Raw genomic sequence first — 17,740 nt, 5'->3', positions numbered from 1 at the left:
CGGGCAAAAGAAACCAGTAAATCTTCAATAGCATTGTGCAAAACAGCTTCAACTGCAAATGCAAGCAAGAGCTCTTTTTATCTCCTCGCCAGCCAACACCACCAGTTGCTCAGCCACAAAACCCTGCGTGCCTGCTCAGTTGCTCAACATTAAAGCCCCCAGCTGTAATTCAGTCAGTCTTTAGGTTTATTGGTTTTTCCTTCTCCCCACAGGCATCACACGAGGAACTTCAGAAGTTTACACAGCATAGCAAAACACTCATCAAAACCACCCTCCTACTCCCGCTTGTTCCATGCTCTGTTTTATTTCCAAGGTCTCTGCCTTTGACCACACCAAAGCGTTAAGCATCTGGCGCACCCCAAGTGAAACCAGCAGAAAAATGGGAAGTGCAAACAGCTGAGCCTGCCCACGAGGTAGGAGGACACACTTCGCCCAGCAGCACCACAGGCTTTCTGCTACTATTACTGCTCTTGACAGCTTCTTTGCACAAACCTCAGTTCCTTTATGCGAGGGGGAAAGCATCCTCCTTTCTCAGCCTGTCAGTCTTTGTAGTTCTATTAAGGAACTTGGGCTGTTTTGCTTGCTTTGACTGTTGGAAATCTGCTTTATAGCAATTAAGATGATGGAAAATTAAGCAGTAAAACCCTCCGTTTAAATCAACGCTCTGCAGCCCTGAAACTCCTCAGTCCCACTTGACAGGTCGGGGCTCCCCGTCTCTCATTCCCCCTTCCCAGCTTTGGTTATTGTTTGGCTTTTATCCACATGCCCCCAGCAACTTGTCCCCCTCACTTTTCAACGCAAATCATTCCCAAAACACTTCTCATCTGAAGAGAACGACCGACCTTCCCACATCTTTGCCTTCCCGTCTTTTAATCTTTTCTCGATAACACAGGCAGTATGTTTCCTGTCCTTTTACAAAGTGATGAAGAAATTTCCCCGAGCGTCTCCAGAGCTGACAAATATCCTCCTGTAAATATCCCTGTGTTTCACCAACCACCAGGAAGGGAGGCAAGAACTGTCCCCTGATACTGGACCTAGAAGAGGTGTGAGGATCTTTCTTCTCACTGTATTCATAGCAGAAGCAAGGAGGAGCAAAGCATTTATAATAAAAGTACTCCTGAAAGCAGGATGGACGTTTCATAAGCAAAATATTTGTGTTCTGGACTAATGCCGGAGGGTAATGGGGGAAGCTGAATAATTTACCCTGAGCTGCTCAAAAAAGGAATTTTTCTAGTGAAAGATTTATCTGAATTCATTCTCCTGCTAAAATTTAAAACCTCTTTCAGTTTTTTACCCATTGCAACTTTTTTTTTTTTTTTTAAAGAAAGACTTAGGAAGAGCACCAAAGGTAGCAATCCATGACAAGACACATTGGACAAGCCTGGTTTTATTTTTTGTCATCCATTTTTTTGTTATATTTGTTTTTATAAAGAGGCATAAGATGGGGTTGGGTTGATGGACAGCCCCACACCATCAGGCCAGATTTTAAAGACACGTTTCGGAAGCAGACAACAGCTGGAAGCCTCTGCCCACCAGGGCCTCAGCTGATACCTTGCATCAAGCACGTGGCCTTCCTTGAGGACCCCGAGTAAAGCTTTCCCTGGCAGCTGCTGCTGAGGAGCTTTCCATTCCCCCACTGCTTGTCTTCTGCCAGGCTGCGGCACGCGGGCTGCCCTTCTGCAAAATCTCCCTGAACGCTTGAACAGGAAAACAAAGCCCTCCAAAGGTATGGGGGTAAAGCAGGTTGGCTGAGAAAATACTTCAATTTTGATCAAAATAAAAAGTTCTGACTTTGCCTAGATTCTACATGGGAAACAGAAGGAGAACCCTATAGATATACATATTTACAGCACTAACAGTCTAGCAGAACTGGATAGCTTTACTGAACAGACATTGCACGGGGTTAGGATGAGACCATCCTCCAGCAGACTCCCTCCCATGGGATCAGCCTTGTATTTAACTTCAACTAGAGACGGATTTCTGGCTGCAGGCAGCAAGTGGAGACCGTCCCCTACAAGCCCTGAGAAGGGAAAGGGAAGCCAATGGAGATGAAGCACACAGTTGAGTTCATGCAAAACATTTGTAGCTTCCACACAGGCAGCTAACCCTAACGTCTTCACATTTAGCATTGGCAAAAAAAAAAATCTTTGGGGGAAAAGAAGAAAAAAAAGACAAACCCACTGCAGGAACACACCCCTCAGGACCTGTATATGGCCAAGGGCTTCAGCAGCATTTACAGCAGAGCTCAGGAGAGGACACCAGCACTGCTCCTCTGCAGCAGGGTCCCAGGATGACGGGGCAGGAGGAAGGTGTACAGCTGTGCCCCCGCAGCAGAGCCCTCGGCCTGCTAAGAATATCCCAGCAGTAAGTAAAATGAGAGCAAGCAGAGGAGTTCATCTTGCTTCAACTTCAGATCCTCGTTTTAACTTGAGGAAATTCAATTAGTTTCTACCCAGAAGCAGTTTAGCTGCCATTGTTGGCAATCAATGGTCCCTAAATGCTGAGAAACTGGCAACTGTTCAATGTGCTGGCAGAGAGGCTTTCCTAATTAAAGATGTCACTTTTCCAGCTAATTTAAGTCTGCCATCTCTTTAAAGTACCAATTGCCACAACAAAATATGAATAGGAAATTGACTTTCTGTGCATCTGTTTTTGCAAAATACTTCCTCCGAGTCATATGTTTCAGCTGAAACGGCTGAGGTCACTTGCCGGGAGGCAAGAGCAGAGCTTTGTTCTACCTCCCCGATACCTCTCAAAGAAAAGCAGGCGGTGCTCCAGCACTCTGAGGGCACGGAAAAGGTCTTGCTGGGCTCTCCCGTCTTCGGCGAGTGGGACTGTGCTGTCCAATACTGTTTTTGTTCGGATAAAAGAACAACAAAGAAATCCCCATGGAATCAATGTGCTCATCTGCAACACCTCTGCTTCCGTGCACAGAGTTGTTAAGTTCAGGCACACCGCAGTGTCCTCATTGCGCCACAGCATCCAATGCAGCCCCGGCCACACTCCAGTCCCTTCAGCCACGGCCCCAAACTCCACGGCCCCATAATCAGCGCCCTGTGGGACAGCCAAGGGAGGGAGCACAACACATCCCAGCAGGGCTGCCTTCCTCCAAACAGCTTTTGACTGTCCTCACTCCTAATCTCCTATTTTCAGGTCCATTTGTGAATCTGCACAAAGCAAACAATACCGTATGCCCTGCCAAGCTGAGCAGCATAGCCCATATCTAAACCAGCTCCCTTTGTTCCCCAAATCCCCGACCAACAAAGCAGTTAGAGCAGGACTTCAAATCTTCCTTCTCCCTCCCCTCCAAGGGCTTCATAGCCATTGAATTTTGGTTTTGCAGAACGCTTGATGCAGCCAGATAAGAGCCATCCACTGCATAGTGCCAAGAACTATGACAACCCCTCATCCTCAGCCGGGACTCCAGGTCCTACCAGCACACACTGAATTCAACGTGGACGAGGAACATTCAGCCACCAGCGCAGTCACTCCCGTGAGCATTGCCGACACGATGCTGCGTTTCATAAGCTCGGAAATACTGGGCGGCTAGCTCGAGTTGGTTCAACAGAAGCCAGTCCTGCATTATTTATAATTTATTAAAATGTATTTTAAATAATTCCTCTCCCACACCATCACTTGATCAGCTCTGTTTACAGTCTGTAGCGGCGGCGCGGAGGCGTGCAGCACTAATTAACCACGGGGCTCTCCCACCCCCAGCTATGACAGCACAGACCCACACTTCCTTCCTGAAATGGAAACCTCCTAACATTTGGTAGGAAGGAGGGAACATTTTATACTTAGACGTGCTCCCTCTGCCAAAGCAAGTTCAGCTATTCCCTCTGAGGGTCCCCCGGGCTCTTCCTAGAGCTGGGGAAGGCCTCCTGGCAGGGCACTGGGGTGCCCAGGAGCTGCAGGCAGGGACTCCACAGCATGCTAAGGGAGGAGCATGGATATATCCTTTCCTCTCACCTCCTTCCCTAGAAGAGAATTTCTTGGGACTCTACCTCCTCTTCTAACCCCAAAATGCGTTGGATAAGTTCAATACCATCAGGAGAGGTGGAAGAGCAATGCCAGCCCCAAATGATTTGTGAATAGCTCTTCTAGGCTGTGATAGCAGCCAGTTTTTCCAAGCCCAGCTCAGCAATGTCATCATTGTGCCCAGCTCCAGCCCTGGGGCTGGCCGTGACCTCGGCACCCCACACCCAAGGTCAATGAGGCTTTCTTTTTTTAAAATTAAGTCACAGGGCGCTGGAATGAACGCTATGCAGAACTAATCCGTCAGCCCAGCCGCAGAGCCTTGCTGTCTGCGTATGTGGCTGCAGCTCCCTGCCCCCTGCGCCAGGACAGCGTCCTCCCACCCTGCACAACCCCACCACCATCGCTGGAGTCAATGCTCGGACTGTCTGCCCAACCCGGCCCCCTCCAAGGAGCGGCACATCTCCACTCTCCTCTCTCCATCACCCTCCTAAGTCGCTGCTCGTGGTGAGCAGCAGCAGGAGAGGAGGGAAGGGAGCCGCTGGCACTCCAGGGCACCTCCAGCCCTCGTCCCCAGGGGCTGCGGCTGCTGCTTTGCCATCACCCACCAGCTGCCATCCCAGGAGGCCGAGGCAAAGGGCAGAGCTCGCACACAGCCTTGAGAAGGGCAGGGACCCAAGGAGGGGCACAGCAGCTCTCAGGGCACCCCACGACCACGCCGGCTGCAGTGCGGGCAGGGTGTGTTGGAGGCTGGCCCGTGGCTCTGCAGCTCTGCCTTGCCCAGCGCAGCACAGGACAGCGGTCCCAGCCTGCTCGCACACACAGGGACGTGATACTGCCATCTGCAGGCATCCAAACCAGCGCACAAACCTGATCCCACAAGCAGCTTACTGCAGGAACAAGTCTGAAGGCGAAGCCTGGGCTGTCCCAGCAGGTGACTCTGCAGAGGAGAGCCTCGCTCAGTGCCGGGGCTGAGCCAAAGGAGCACTGGAAAGCAGGGACAGAGCTACAAGGAGAAGATCAGAGTCAGCTCCTCATCAGACCTTGTGATTACTCAGTCTAACACCACAAGTGCAACAGAGAAATGTTCTTGGCCAAGAAAATTCAAACATGTTTACAATTTTATACACATATGCAAATGCGCGCATGTATAGTTTCCTGTACAGAAAGAACATGTTTAGCTGTATGTTTTATATAAGAGCGCTTCCTTTTAGCTGAGGCATACAGCAGACTCAGCCCAAGTTGCTTTCTGTACAGCAGCCACGCACCAACACCTCCCTGAGAAACCTGCGGGGTGCCACCGCCTCCATCTCCCTGCTGCTAATGGAAAACCAACCTGCACAGAAACAGCTGGCAAAGGACGTTATCCTTCGAGGCAATCACCACGTTGCATTTGACCTTCCATGAGCACGTAACATCCCTCTTCCACTGGAAAGACCCCGTGTTAGTGCCTCAGGTGCTGACCTGCACATCCCCCACACGCCTTTTGCTTGCTCCACTGGCAAAGCGACCCACGGCCACTGCTGCTTCTCCTTCCCTTCCATTTCTTCCCAGGAGTGGTCACAGGCCATGCCCTCACGGATCTGGCTTTCTTAGCTCCCATAGGATGGAAAGAGTCCAAGCTTCGTCTTTTCTAATGCTGTCTTACCTGCTGGCAGTCCAAAGCTTTGTGCCAGGGCAACACCGCCTGGGGAAGGGAGGCGAAGGGAAGAGGAAGGCGAAGGGAAGAGGGGAGCTAGGCGGTGTCTTGGGATGACAAAGGGAACCTCCACCAAAAGCTGCGAGAGCAACCTCCCCAACTACCTGGCTAACCCCAGCGGATCTGATTTGCCCCTGCTGGGAGCAGCAGCTGCCAGGAGCAGCCACCAGCAGCCAGACCCTCACAGCCCTCCAGAGACAGCCCCACCGCGCCTCCCAGAGCCGCTCTGCAACAAAACGCCGTGTGCCCGGGGAGCACACTCATACCCAGACCCTAGGGAGGAGTGGGAGGGATGGAATTATTTCTGTTTCAACTATTCCCGATTTAATACTGCGGTTTGAAAGCAAAATGGGGAAGAAAAAAAAAAAAAAAAAAGTGTGGCTGCTGAGGGTGGCTTGTTCTCCAACCATCTGTGCTCCTGGCAGGAGCCATTCTGCTCCTACACACCCTTCAGCGCCTTCTGCTCCCTGACGTGTTACACAACTGTACAGCGAAGAAAATCAACAGAGCGAGCGAGTGGCCAAGTACCCCGCTACCGGCAGGGCTGAGCATGCCTGCTGCTCTCCTTCACCTCTACCCCACACAGGGGGATTGCTCCTCAGCACCTGGCACCAGAAAACCCCCAAACCTTCTTTCTCTCTCCTTCCCATATTGCTCTTCCGCATCCAAACCAGGATTTGCCCTGCAGAGCCATAACTAACTCAACTCTCCCAGCCAGGACACCCATTGCAGTTGCAGTTTCCCACTGCACTAATATCGGTGACCACCAGCTCAGCCTTCCTCCGTTCTTGTGGGTGAGCTGCTCTCCACCTCTGCTTTTTGGGTTCTGCTTGTTGTTGCCGTGCAAAGCTCACTGAAAGCCCAAGTCTGGATCCCTAATTTCCATATGCTCCATCATTTGGATTCAGGATCTAAAATTACCTTGGTTGCCACAGAAATAGGAGCTTGCAATTCCCTTTTGCCTTGCAATTAGGTCTCTAAATCACTTAATTGTGGGAGCCAGATTTTCTAGTGGAGCTCATTCATAAGCAGAGGGAGCCAGCTGCAAAATATTTATCACGGTCCAAATTCTCTCAAGTTTTCAGCATTCGGATCACAGGGTTTTGTCCTGATCCAGGTCTAGGACTAATGACTGAAAAATCCTAGGAGGCCAGATAAATCAGGAATCGTTTCCCTCAGCAAGCACAGCCTCTCCTTCAGGAAGCGCTGCACCCTGCCAATCCTTGCACCAAAATGGGAATTTAATCCTTCAAACTTCCTCACCCTTCTGCAGACCGCAAGGCTTGATACAGAAAGGTGCTCTACAATTATTCCAACAACAAATTGTACTTTTTTTTTTTCCTAATTAGCTAGCCGAAAAATTCATTAGCATAAAATTTATCAGTGTGATCATTTCAGTACCTTCTTTAAAAGTTGGTAATTAGGAGCGCCTTCTGTAGAGGCTCTCTAATATAGTCATTTTATCAGCTCTCTCAAAAACCACACGTACACAGCTCCAGACTAAAATAGCCTCCAAACACTGGAGAACAAGCAGGATTTGATATAAATCTCTTCTTCTCCCCTGCATTTGTGGCTTACAGTGATTAAGTTTACAAGCCAGCTTGCACTACCAGGAGTAGGTACACCTCGTGGTAGGTGCTCAGTGAGTACTACAACGAGCAGTCCTGTACTCGTACTAAGTACTTACATTGTCAGCAGCGCTCTGTAAACAAATGGCCACATTTGTTATGCTTCCCTAAATAACTAGTTACTAGGAAATCATAATCATCTAATAAAAATGGGTTTATTTCTGAAGTGGATCTAATTAACAGCGTTAAAGACCAGTGACGACATTTGTACCTGGACTCCATTAGGGAGCTCTGCACAGGAAAAGGGACAGGGCAAAGGATCAGAAAGCACCTAGGTGATTTGTGAGAGCATGTTCCACGGGAAATCAACGGGATTTAAGTGCTCAGGAACCTACCTCTCTTTTCAAAATGCAATTCATATAATTATTTTCTCTAATTATTGGGATACCACAAAGAGCACCGCAATCATCCAAACAAATCCCTCTTGCATTGCTGCCAAAGCTTTTCTTTCCTCTCCATATGCAGAAAATACAAGTTAATAACCTGAAACACATCCCAGATTTCAGCGAGTCCAAATCCTGAAGTGCATTTCTGGGCAGGTGCATACTGCAGGGCTAAGAAACAGAACCATTTCTTCCTCCCAGATCTGCTGCTCTACCTGGGTGATCGAGGATTTTTAGGACCAACTCCTCGTCATCAGTAGTACCGACTTCTCTTTTGCCCATGTGTCAGAGCTTTAGCATCTTTTAAACATAATTTCTCTGTATTTATGACTGAGGTACAGTTCAGTAAGGCGGCCCAGTGAATCAGCTCACTTTCTCCGGGTAGAACTGCACAGGCTAACAGCATCTCCAGCCCCAAACGTCCTTCAGGCAGCCATGAAAAATGAAGGAGGCTGCAGAGCGCTCACTGTGGTGACATGAGTTACCTCGGAACAGTTCTCAGAGCAAAGCAGCACACTCACAGGAGTCGTACAAGGAAAGAAAGGAGAAATTTCTGTTCACTTGCAATGGATAGGAATGACTCGCTTGGCTCCAACCTTCCAAGCATCAACATCCATGGCCATATAAAACTAACTTCAGAAGATGAGGGAAACCCTGACTCACAGAACAGCACTTGGAGGCTGTCAGAGGTTTTCTGTAACTGATCATTTGCTTTAAATTAATAATCCTTGTTCAGCTGCACAGCAGACCAGTTTCTGGCTACAGAAGCAGCATTCCAAAAATGCTGCGTATTGTAGTAATGCTTCAAGAAACGAGTACGCCGGCTGCTATTAGAAATCATAGGAACATTATTTACCTCCATTGAATACTGATCTAGATGCTTAGCAAATAAAATGCAGCTTAATTAAGTGATTTTATCTACGAAACTTTTTGATAATAAGTAGTTTAAATATTAGCTTTTTTTTTTTCAAGCATTTCAATTATTATTAATAATAGAGTGGGAGATATTGCAATAGTAATTCCTCATGCCAGTGAAAAGGACTTTTAATATAAATTCATAACGATCCCATTGTGTGGACCAGATTCTAATCTGGAAAGCCCGCTGTGCGTCTGCAATTGGCATTCCCAAGTCAGAACCTGGCCTCTTACTGTGAGTGCTGCTCCTGTTTCTGCCATCCCCTCCACAAACAACCAACCAGCAGTGCTAACTGCACGCTGCCCTCACACCACACACCCACAAGGGCTGGTGTTTAAACATTTTCATTTTGGTGTTTAAACATTTTCATTTGTTCCATCACGAGCCGGATCTATTTACAAACTTCTGTGCTTTGTTAGATCAAAGCCCATCTTCTCTGACTAAGGAAATCACAGTTTTTCCGTGGGTTACATTAAAGACAAACGTGTGGCTACAGGTAGCACGTGTGTATCACAAGTCCTGCAAAGCCAGGCCCTGCTGGGGGTCGGTGCTGGGGCCTCCCGTGCACGTCCTTCTCACTTTTTGCCACCAGGCTGACTGCTGGAGCAAGTCAGCACTGGACCGATGCTTAATTCGGCACATTTCCAACCTGTGTTTTAAGACATTCTGGGTATCTCACTCAGGAAGGAAGCATTCAGGCAAAGGTAGGCAGAGGCATGCCCTGTATCCACACCACAGCTGAGGGAGAAACACAGATGGCTGCTTAAAACGCAGGGCAACTGGGGGAGGAATATTTGTATTCGCAGTTCCACCCCGGAGATGGCAAGCAAGAGAGAAACTCGGGCCAACAATGCTCCCTTTGACTCTGGTAGAGCTTCACAAATAGCTCCTCTCCCAGGAGAAGCCCAAGCACAGCCCTGGCCAGAGGTTCTGTAGGGTTTTTAGACCTTCCTTGGGTTCACAGCTTCACAGACAAGGTACCTTCACCTGGGCATCGACAGTAGGTTGTACAGGTGCTGGATGCTCCAGATTGAGAAATTTTCTACACGATTCACTGAGCAGCTCCTCAAAGCTGGTTTCACACTGCAGGGCAGCCCCCTTTTGGCCAACAACCCAGCGAGCTGAGGAAAAACCTCACCTGTCCTCCTCTAATATGGGAAGCAGCAAACTGAGCCTTATTTGCAGAAACGGGACAATCGTGGCAGTTCCCCTAGTTTTAGGCCAAATTTTCCATCTAAAAATAGCACGGCAAATCAGCACTGCACTAATTCAGCTTTCCCAGAAATGCAGCAACCCCAGAGCGAGAGCACCTCTGCCCAGGGAGCTGCATCTGCACAGCCCAGGGTTCAGCTCACAGCCTGCAAACTGAAATCATTCGGCGCGAGGGGTACACACATTGTGCACGTGGCTGAGCGCGCACGGTTCCGTGCTTCACGTCTGTCTGATCCGCCCCTCCTGCAGGAATTAAGCCAAACGGTGACCACAGCGTGTTATTTAAATATCACCAGGGATTAGGAGGTTCAGAAAGACCCCAAGCCCCGTAAAGTGCTGCTGAGCAGGATTATTTCCCGGCAGCGTGTGGATACAAGTGTAAGCTGCTTGTACATTTTCATGACCTACATCTGTACGCAAGGAAGAGCCGCTGTCCTCCCCCTCTGCCAACAGGATCAAATCAAATCGTGTGCTTCCCAGCGATGGATCCCAACTCCCTCTCTCCCCTTCCTTTCTCTTTAGCGAACAAAAAGGGGAGAGATAAGAGATAGACTTCAGCAGCTGAAACAAGGTGGAACTGCTGAGCTGTACGAATAACCACAATGTTGAGTCAATGGCATTCAGAGCACTAACAGCGGGGATCAATTGAAAAAAAGGTAGTAAGAAGTGAGAGTCTGAGGGGAGATACAAGGTCAAAGCAGCTGGTGGGAGAAAGCTGAGCAATACGGGGGGGGAAAAAAAAAAAGCTGAGACCCAGAGGGACCATTCACATTCACAGCACAACATTCCTGCAGTCGTTGGTATGCTCCTGCCTACTTACTGGTAATTTATATTATACTGCCTAAAACTAAAAGAGGAAAGAAGCGCTGCTAATTATAACAAGGTGCTACACACACAGCGCAGTGCCACTGCTGTTCCTCACAGGTCAAGGGAAGGCATCCCGCGTTCTTCTGCTCAAAAGAGGCTAAATAATGCAGGAACTCCGTTTGCAAAATCATACAAGCAAAACAAATGTCATTTTTCATGCACAGAGCAGTTACATTTCCTCACGCACACAATCTTTAATTATTAAGGGAACTGGGATGGCAGGAATAAAGCTGCCAAAACGAGAGGCTGAGGACAGCTTCTGTATTCAGACTCACAACCAGTGTTGTACACGGAGGTTGCAAGACACGAGCAGAAAGCAACACCAAGTGACCTGTGAGAAAAACCCAACGTTACACAAAGCCCTTCGATGAGTGCCACTGCTGGTCTTTATCCAGACAGAGGCACGCCTGCATGTGCGAGCAACCTCTGCCTCCAGCATCCACAGGGTTACGTTTCGTAGTGTTGGGAACCAAGCTGGTGCTGGACCAGTTGTAACACCGCGTCCAACCCTGCCAAAAGGGCTCCTAACGCTGAAGTCAGGGGATAAAAAGCCCTGGTCAGAGCATGTTTTCCTCTGCCCAGATTAAGAGCTGTTCAATAGGAGTATAACAGAAGCTGTAAATCTCCTCTGCCTGCAGAGCAGCGAGCTGACACTGAAGACACGGAGCTGTCACGGTGCAGATAACCGGTACGCTGGGCAGGGAGCACCCAGGTGCGCGTAATGCATCACCCGGCAGCGCTCGAGTTGAAAAACAAAAAAATAAAAATTTAAACCAAAATAAAACAGAAACTGGCCACGCTGCAGACTGCCTCCAACTTTACATTAAATAGGCACAAACTTATTACCTGCTTCTTGCTTAAAAACAAGCTACAAACAACTCATCTTGAGATCCTGTATGTGCAATAACCAGCACCGGCCCTACCCATTAGCGAATCCTAAACTTTTCAAGGTTTCTCTTTTGCTTCAGTGAGGCTGCAAAACCATGCCAGGAGCAGGATTTGGGGCTTTGTGCCTTTTCTTCTCCAGAAAAGCCTCCAGGACTGCCCTGTACACCCCTTCTCCTTTCACCCTCTGCCCTGGCACTGAGGCTCAGCCCCTGGCTCTCCGGAGCCACCCCTGCAGCCAGCACTGCAGGTGAATGCCCCCGACATTTTAGGGCCAGACCCCGCTGCCCTGCACGCAGCCACGCTGCACAGAGGTAAGAAACGAGCCCCAGGGGGATGTGAATTTCAGCGGGGCAGATGGATGACAAAACCCTCCCCTTGTTCACCTCATCAGGGTGTTGATGTTTTCTAAGCACAGGAGAGTCAGAGGAACAGAAAGGAGATCGGCTCCAGCACGAAGCATGGGAAGGGAACCAAAGCCAGTCCTGCGGCTCCTTCCGAATTCGGGCAAAGCACACCCAGCACAAACGGCCACTGGCTGAGAAAATTACAGAGAGGAAACCAACCAGAACGAGCAACACGTCAATATTGGGAAGAGGCTAAAATTGTAAGGGCAGCCATAGTCCAGACCTGACAACCCTCTGTATCCAAAAGCCTACAGCCAGGTTTCGTCATTAAATGTGAAGTGACTGCACGTGATGACTACCTCCCCTCCGTGTAGCTCTTTCTGCAGTCCTGTCCTATTCGGCATTAGCCGAAGCTTCATTAAAACAGACAAATGTTACAGGTCCAGCTTTTGCAGTGCCTCGCAGAAGGAAAAGGTAGAGATTTGAGCTGATTAAGACACTGCTTAATCCAATAATTGAAGCGTAAAAAGGGTCCGAAGGTTTGATCAACTGAATTAACAGCTTCACTTTTGATCTAGCAGAGAGAAACCCACAAAGATCAAAAGCCGGTTTTATGTAGCCCCTTAGTATCTACAACTTGCCCTGAGATGTCAGCTCTTGGCACCTGTGTTGGACACGAATCACAAACCCTTATTACGCCTGCCAAGACCCCTGTGAAGAGGGGTCTGAACACACGTACCCGAACAAATCAGTGGGGTCAAGACCTGGGTGGACGTTGTAAGCACACAAAGAGCACTCCAGAAACACCAGGGAGAGCCCAAACCCTCGGTGAGCTGACCGGGCAGGCAGCTGCACCCTGGCAAACGCCTCCCCCACCACGAGCAGATCTCACGATGTGCAGGCAGAGCGCTGCTTTTCCCAGGGCTTCTATTATTTTAGCTTTATAAAATTAGTGTGCTAAGTTAGTTTACGGCCTGCCAGTTGGCTGCGTTTCAGAGCTATTGCAGCCCACACAGTTCGATTATTTTTTTTAAGGCATGGAAAAAAAAAAAGTGTATTAAAATGTCTAAACAACGCCATAATCTTGATTAAAGCTAAATTACCCCAATCCTTTTCCTATTAGGAAGGAATTAGCATGCTAATCCCACCATTCTGACAACTGACACGTTTTTAAGGGAGAATTCAAGACGCCTTTATCCCCCCCTCACCACTAACGTGTATTTTATGCAACGTGAGCATTCACAGCACCGGCGCCAGCAAACACCACCCCTCCTTCCACAGCAAGTTACAGCCCCAGGCTGGTTTCCCCAAACCCCGTTTCCCTCAGCAGCCCTTCAGCTACACCTCTGACCCTCTGCCAAGCTTCAAACCAGAGGTCAGTAAGGTTTTTGCAGTGCAAACGTGGAAAACACCACAAGTGCTTGGCGAGGAAGGGCAGCACGTACCTCTCGCGTGCTCGGCTGAGCAGCTCTCCACAAACAGAAGCAGCGATGGGAGCGTTGGCACGGGAAGGCGCTGGCACACAGCACGTGCTGCCATCAGCCTGAGCCCCCAGGATACGAAGCACAAGGCCTAAATTGGCTCCTCTTAAAGGCAGCCAGTCACAGACAGGCCTCTGTGTCACAGGTGAATCAGGCGGGTACCAAACCTGTCCTCAGCAGCAGCTGCCCAGTGACAACCTTGACCCTCAGCAGCGCAGAGAGGTGAGACCTCCCCTGCCGCTGCCCTGTGCTGAGCTGAGGTTGTCACAAAGCCCAGGGCACAACGGCAGCCCCAGGAGCTCTTCTGACACAGCGTGCCCTACCTCAGCCATCTCCTCAATTTAAAGCAGTATCCTCTGGCAAAGAGGAAGAAAGGGGATTAAATTCTCTCCCCATCCCCTGCAGTTTTTTCCTTCCTGGCCATCTCAGCATCCTCCCGGAGAGAGGAGGCCTCTCCTCTCCCAGCCACCTGCATCCAGGGCATACCTTGGCCCCGACACCTGGACCTGTCCTCTCCCCTCTCTGCTCCAGGCAATCCCGGACTCCCTGCAGCCCCACCACCACCGCATCACCCCCACGGCAGTTTTATGCTCACAGTCTGCCTCACTTAGAAGCCTGTTTCCAAGCCAAACTGTCCCTCTGACATCCTTGAGTGGCAACCCACAGCCCTGATCCCATCCCACAGCCCTGAGGCAGCTCAGCTCTCCGCCAGCAGATCCAAGCCCTGCACCTAGAGAGGAACCACCCCTGGCTGTGACTGCTGGGCCAGCACCACCTGCAGCAGGTGCACGCTCCCCCTTCAGCTCAATTCCTTTCCCTAACACTCCCCAGGCTCTGGCATGCTCCCATTAGCCAAGCAAGGAGCAGTACCCATAAACCTTGAACCAACACTACCAGACTGGAGCTGGCCAGCACGGCAAAGCGGGTTTGCTGGGATGCTGGGTGAGCAGAGCTCTGTGCAGCTCCTCCTCTCCGCTGAGCATCGAGGCTGCAGGTAATGTTGTCATAACTACGCCTGTGTCTGCAATCAAGTGCGAGCTCTTACTCACCTGTCTTTTTATTAGATAAAAAGCCTTTCGAAATTGGTAAATTAATGTCTGCACACCAGGCTTGCAGCCCTACAGACATGAGCAGAAATCCTAACGGGGTTTGTTCCGGACTTCCTTTGCTGGTAATAACCCCACAGAAACGGGCAAACAATGACAAATGCCACATCTCATCCCTACTGTGGATTTGGGCTTCTTTTTTAATTTTATTGTAGGGTATTGGTTTCTCATATAGAATTCGGTGAAGATCTTTTTAAACGTTATGGTTATAGCAGTAACAGAGCTTAAACTTACTTTTTATGGAGTATTTCTAGAATCCCCTCCAAAACAGCAGATCGCCAGCTCCCGTGGTTGCCATTAAATGTCAGCGTTTGACAGTTTCCATACAGCAGCATCTAAGACAACAGTTTCTGCCTGCAGTTAGGACAGTAACTGTTGGAAATTTGTGGTGGCTGTTGGCAAACATTGGCTTTTTTAAGGCAGGCTACTGAAGATGCTGATGTCTTGAAGAGCAAGGTTTGGGGGTGTCTTCCTCTGTCTGTGCAAAACCAGAACACGCTGGTGAAACCTGCCTTTTTTTGTTGGTTTTTACACAGAAATGGGAAATACTCGGAAGAAGTTACTTGATTCACAACCTAAACCTTATTTTTATTTTTGTCACTTACGCAGGACAAACGTTGCCAAAAGTTCATTGAAGTAACATTTTTTTCCAAAGGAATCTCAGACAGATGAAGGTCGTTCTCTTTCCTTGCAGGAGCTGGCAGTCGGTCACACAGCTCCTCAGCAGCACTAAAGGATGAGCAAAATCAGGGTGTTCACTCTTTTTATACTGCTCTCTCCTTTTCCCTTTTCCGGTTCCTTATTCCAAGTGTGCAATAATCCCAATAAATTCTCAGCAGCAGACCTGCTTCCTAGCCTGCAAAACCTCGAGATTTCAGCACGCCACCATTCCTTATTGTAACAGAAACAAATACACCTTTTTTTTTTTGGCCCAACAAGGAACAAATGTACATCCACACATGAGCACGAGCCAGCAGACAAGAAGACTAATATGGGATGTGGAGGAAAAGGACATACAGCCGTTGATCTTACCACTGCCCAGCTGCTCTCCAGCATCCCAGGAAAGTCTCCAGTTGTCTCTAGCAGGGAAAAGTGTCTCGGTGTAGTCTTGTGGACCTGCATACACAGACATAGGCAAACCTGAAACTGTGTGCCCCTCGTGTTCTGGCTCTTTCCTCCTCAAATGCAGCCCTCATCCAGGTAGCCAGATTGCAGTGTAGGCTGGCTGTGCCGTTAGTCAGAGTGGCAAGGTGCTAGAAATCAGATGTTGGTAAACTTTGAAGTGCCGTGCACACATTGTTTTCGGTACACAATGAGAAGTGCCATAAGTTTAACATGCAAATAACCCCCTCATCCACCTACAAACCTCTCCGAGCTTTGTCTGAAAGAGGAATCGAGGGCTGACACCTGTCCTTTGGCAAGAGCTCCAAGTCTCAAGAGCTTTGCAAAGCTACCTTTAATGTTTGTGGCATACTTCAATGGGATTTCGTGCTTGCACTTGTGACACCGCAGCTGAATTCAAATAGCCTGCCAGAGCAGCAGCTAGGGCAAGCAATTTCTTCTGATGCTCAGAAAGCAAAGGTATTTTACAATGTAAGAAGCGAGTCCCAATTTAATGACTCCTCGGTGTTCCTAAAAGAATTGCAATTTTGAGAATGTATGAAAGAAAATATGCCGGACATGCTAATTGCATCTCCTGTCCTCAAAGCCCAGAAGGGAAAGCAATTATCACATGCACTCAACAGGCTACAGCACCAAAATACCCATCAGCATAAGGCAGCAGCTTCGGCAGCACATCAGCTAATGTCTGTTGCCTTTGTGCAAAGAGCAGTTGAAAAAAGTTTTCTCAAAGAGACAGCACCGAGGGAAAACACGAGTGACTACAGCTAGCATCGTGCGCTGCAGCTGAGGACAGGACAACGCGTTCTCTGAAGGAATACACAAGAGGAAAACCAAAGTTGTCTCTTCCTGAGCAATGTCCCATCCCTACTGACCACAACCACATTCAAGGACTTCTCAGAGTCATGAGAGAGGACGGCAGAGACGGTCAAGCAGCTGCTGGTGCTGGGACCAAGCCGTCTCCTTCATCACACGTGTGCCCTGCCCAGTCCCATCCTGTACATCCCAGCCTGGCTCTCCAGGGCTCCAGGAAATAAGTGTTGTGCATGTGATGAGAGCAAAGTGGGCAGAAGCTGGATTTATTACGAGGAGGAGCTTGAAAAATTGCAAGCAGCTCTTCAGGCAAGAAACAGCCAGTTTTGGTGAAGAAAATGAGTGCCCAGCTTGCTTTTGGACCAACCCTGCTTATGACAAGCACTGCAGTTTAGTTACTTTTAATTTATTCTAATGACTTAAAAATGCTCTGCTCCACACCAGCCCTGCCACAAGGAAGGCGATGGAGAGCCGAGTGAGAGCACTGTGCTGAACACACCTTGACTTAGTTTGCATTCACCTAGCAGCGCCAGCTCCTCTGATTTCAGGCAAGCAGCTAGGTGGGCAGACCGCATCCTGCTGACATTAACATTCGTGTTTGTCTCAAGCTGAAGTTTCCAGGCCCTCCTGCTCTGCTTACACACCTCCTAATGGATGCGACAGCCCGGCCAGCGTGCCGGCACCGCTGTGCTTTGTTCACAGGGGGGCCCATCTCGGCGGATTCCACCCACTCACACAATCCTGCGAAAGCGAAGCATTTCTTTCCGATCTGTCAGCTCAGAGGGACACTCACAGAGCAGATGTGCTTAGGAAGCATCCGCGTGCGGAGCAATTTGTCACTACCGCCCTGCCCGCTTTGGGCAGTGCAATGAATGCTGTAACTTCCACGTCGAGCTGAGTTTTTGTCTTTCTAAGCCTTAAACTACCTGCTCTTTCCAACCAAGGAGACTTCTCAGTCTCTAGCGCGTCAGATTAGCTGGCCTGTTGAAGACAAAGTGTGTTTTATGGAAACCAACAGACCCAAGCATCCTTTATCCTTACCCATAAATCTGAGACAGAGCTTGAAAGATTTTGATGTTTTACAAAAGCAGTTCCACGGCAGAGAAAGAGCCCTGAGCAGGCCACAAATATCCAAGTGTACACTTTTCTATCCAGTAGCCAAAGCTGGAGGATTACCTTTCACCTCAAGAGTAATTTTTCAAGAAAAAGCTCCCTCTTTCTTTTTCTCTCCTTGATCACAGGAGAGATGCTGGATTGCCACAGATGGCCGTTGGTTTTCATTTCGTGCATTTTACACAGAACATTTTAT

General features: G+C 49.0%; 1 protein-coding gene across 24 annotated transcripts in view; it reads right to left on the bottom strand.

The window, feature by feature from the left end:
• The window catches only part of IL1RAPL2 (interleukin 1 receptor accessory protein like 2), a 365,272-nt gene that overhangs the window by 271,070 nt on the left and 76,462 nt on the right, over positions 1 to 17,740 (bottom strand). For 17 of the 24 annotated variants that reach the window (XR_011811600.1, XM_072042782.1, XM_072042783.1 and 14 more), the window contains one exon: positions 15,532 to 15,615. The exons of 6 other annotated variants lie outside the window; for them this stretch is intronic. Coding sequence is in view for 17 of the 18 variants with exons in the window: in XM_072042782.1 (XP_071898883.1) it covers positions 15,532 to 15,615 (84 nt within the window). In the remaining variant the exon portion in view is untranslated. Of the gene's footprint in view, positions 1 to 4,583; positions 4,609 to 15,531; positions 15,616 to 17,740 lie in introns of those variants that run through there. One more of the 24 variants, XM_072042793.1, reaches the window with a different exon arrangement.

This window comes from Anas platyrhynchos, chromosome 10 (genome assembly GCF_047663525.1).
Source record: "Anas platyrhynchos isolate ZD024472 breed Pekin duck chromosome 10, IASCAAS_PekinDuck_T2T, whole genome shotgun sequence".
NCBI classification, from domain to species: Eukaryota; Metazoa; Chordata; class Aves; order Anseriformes; family Anatidae; genus Anas; species Anas platyrhynchos.
This window is presented reverse-complemented; position numbering and strand designations above follow the sequence as displayed.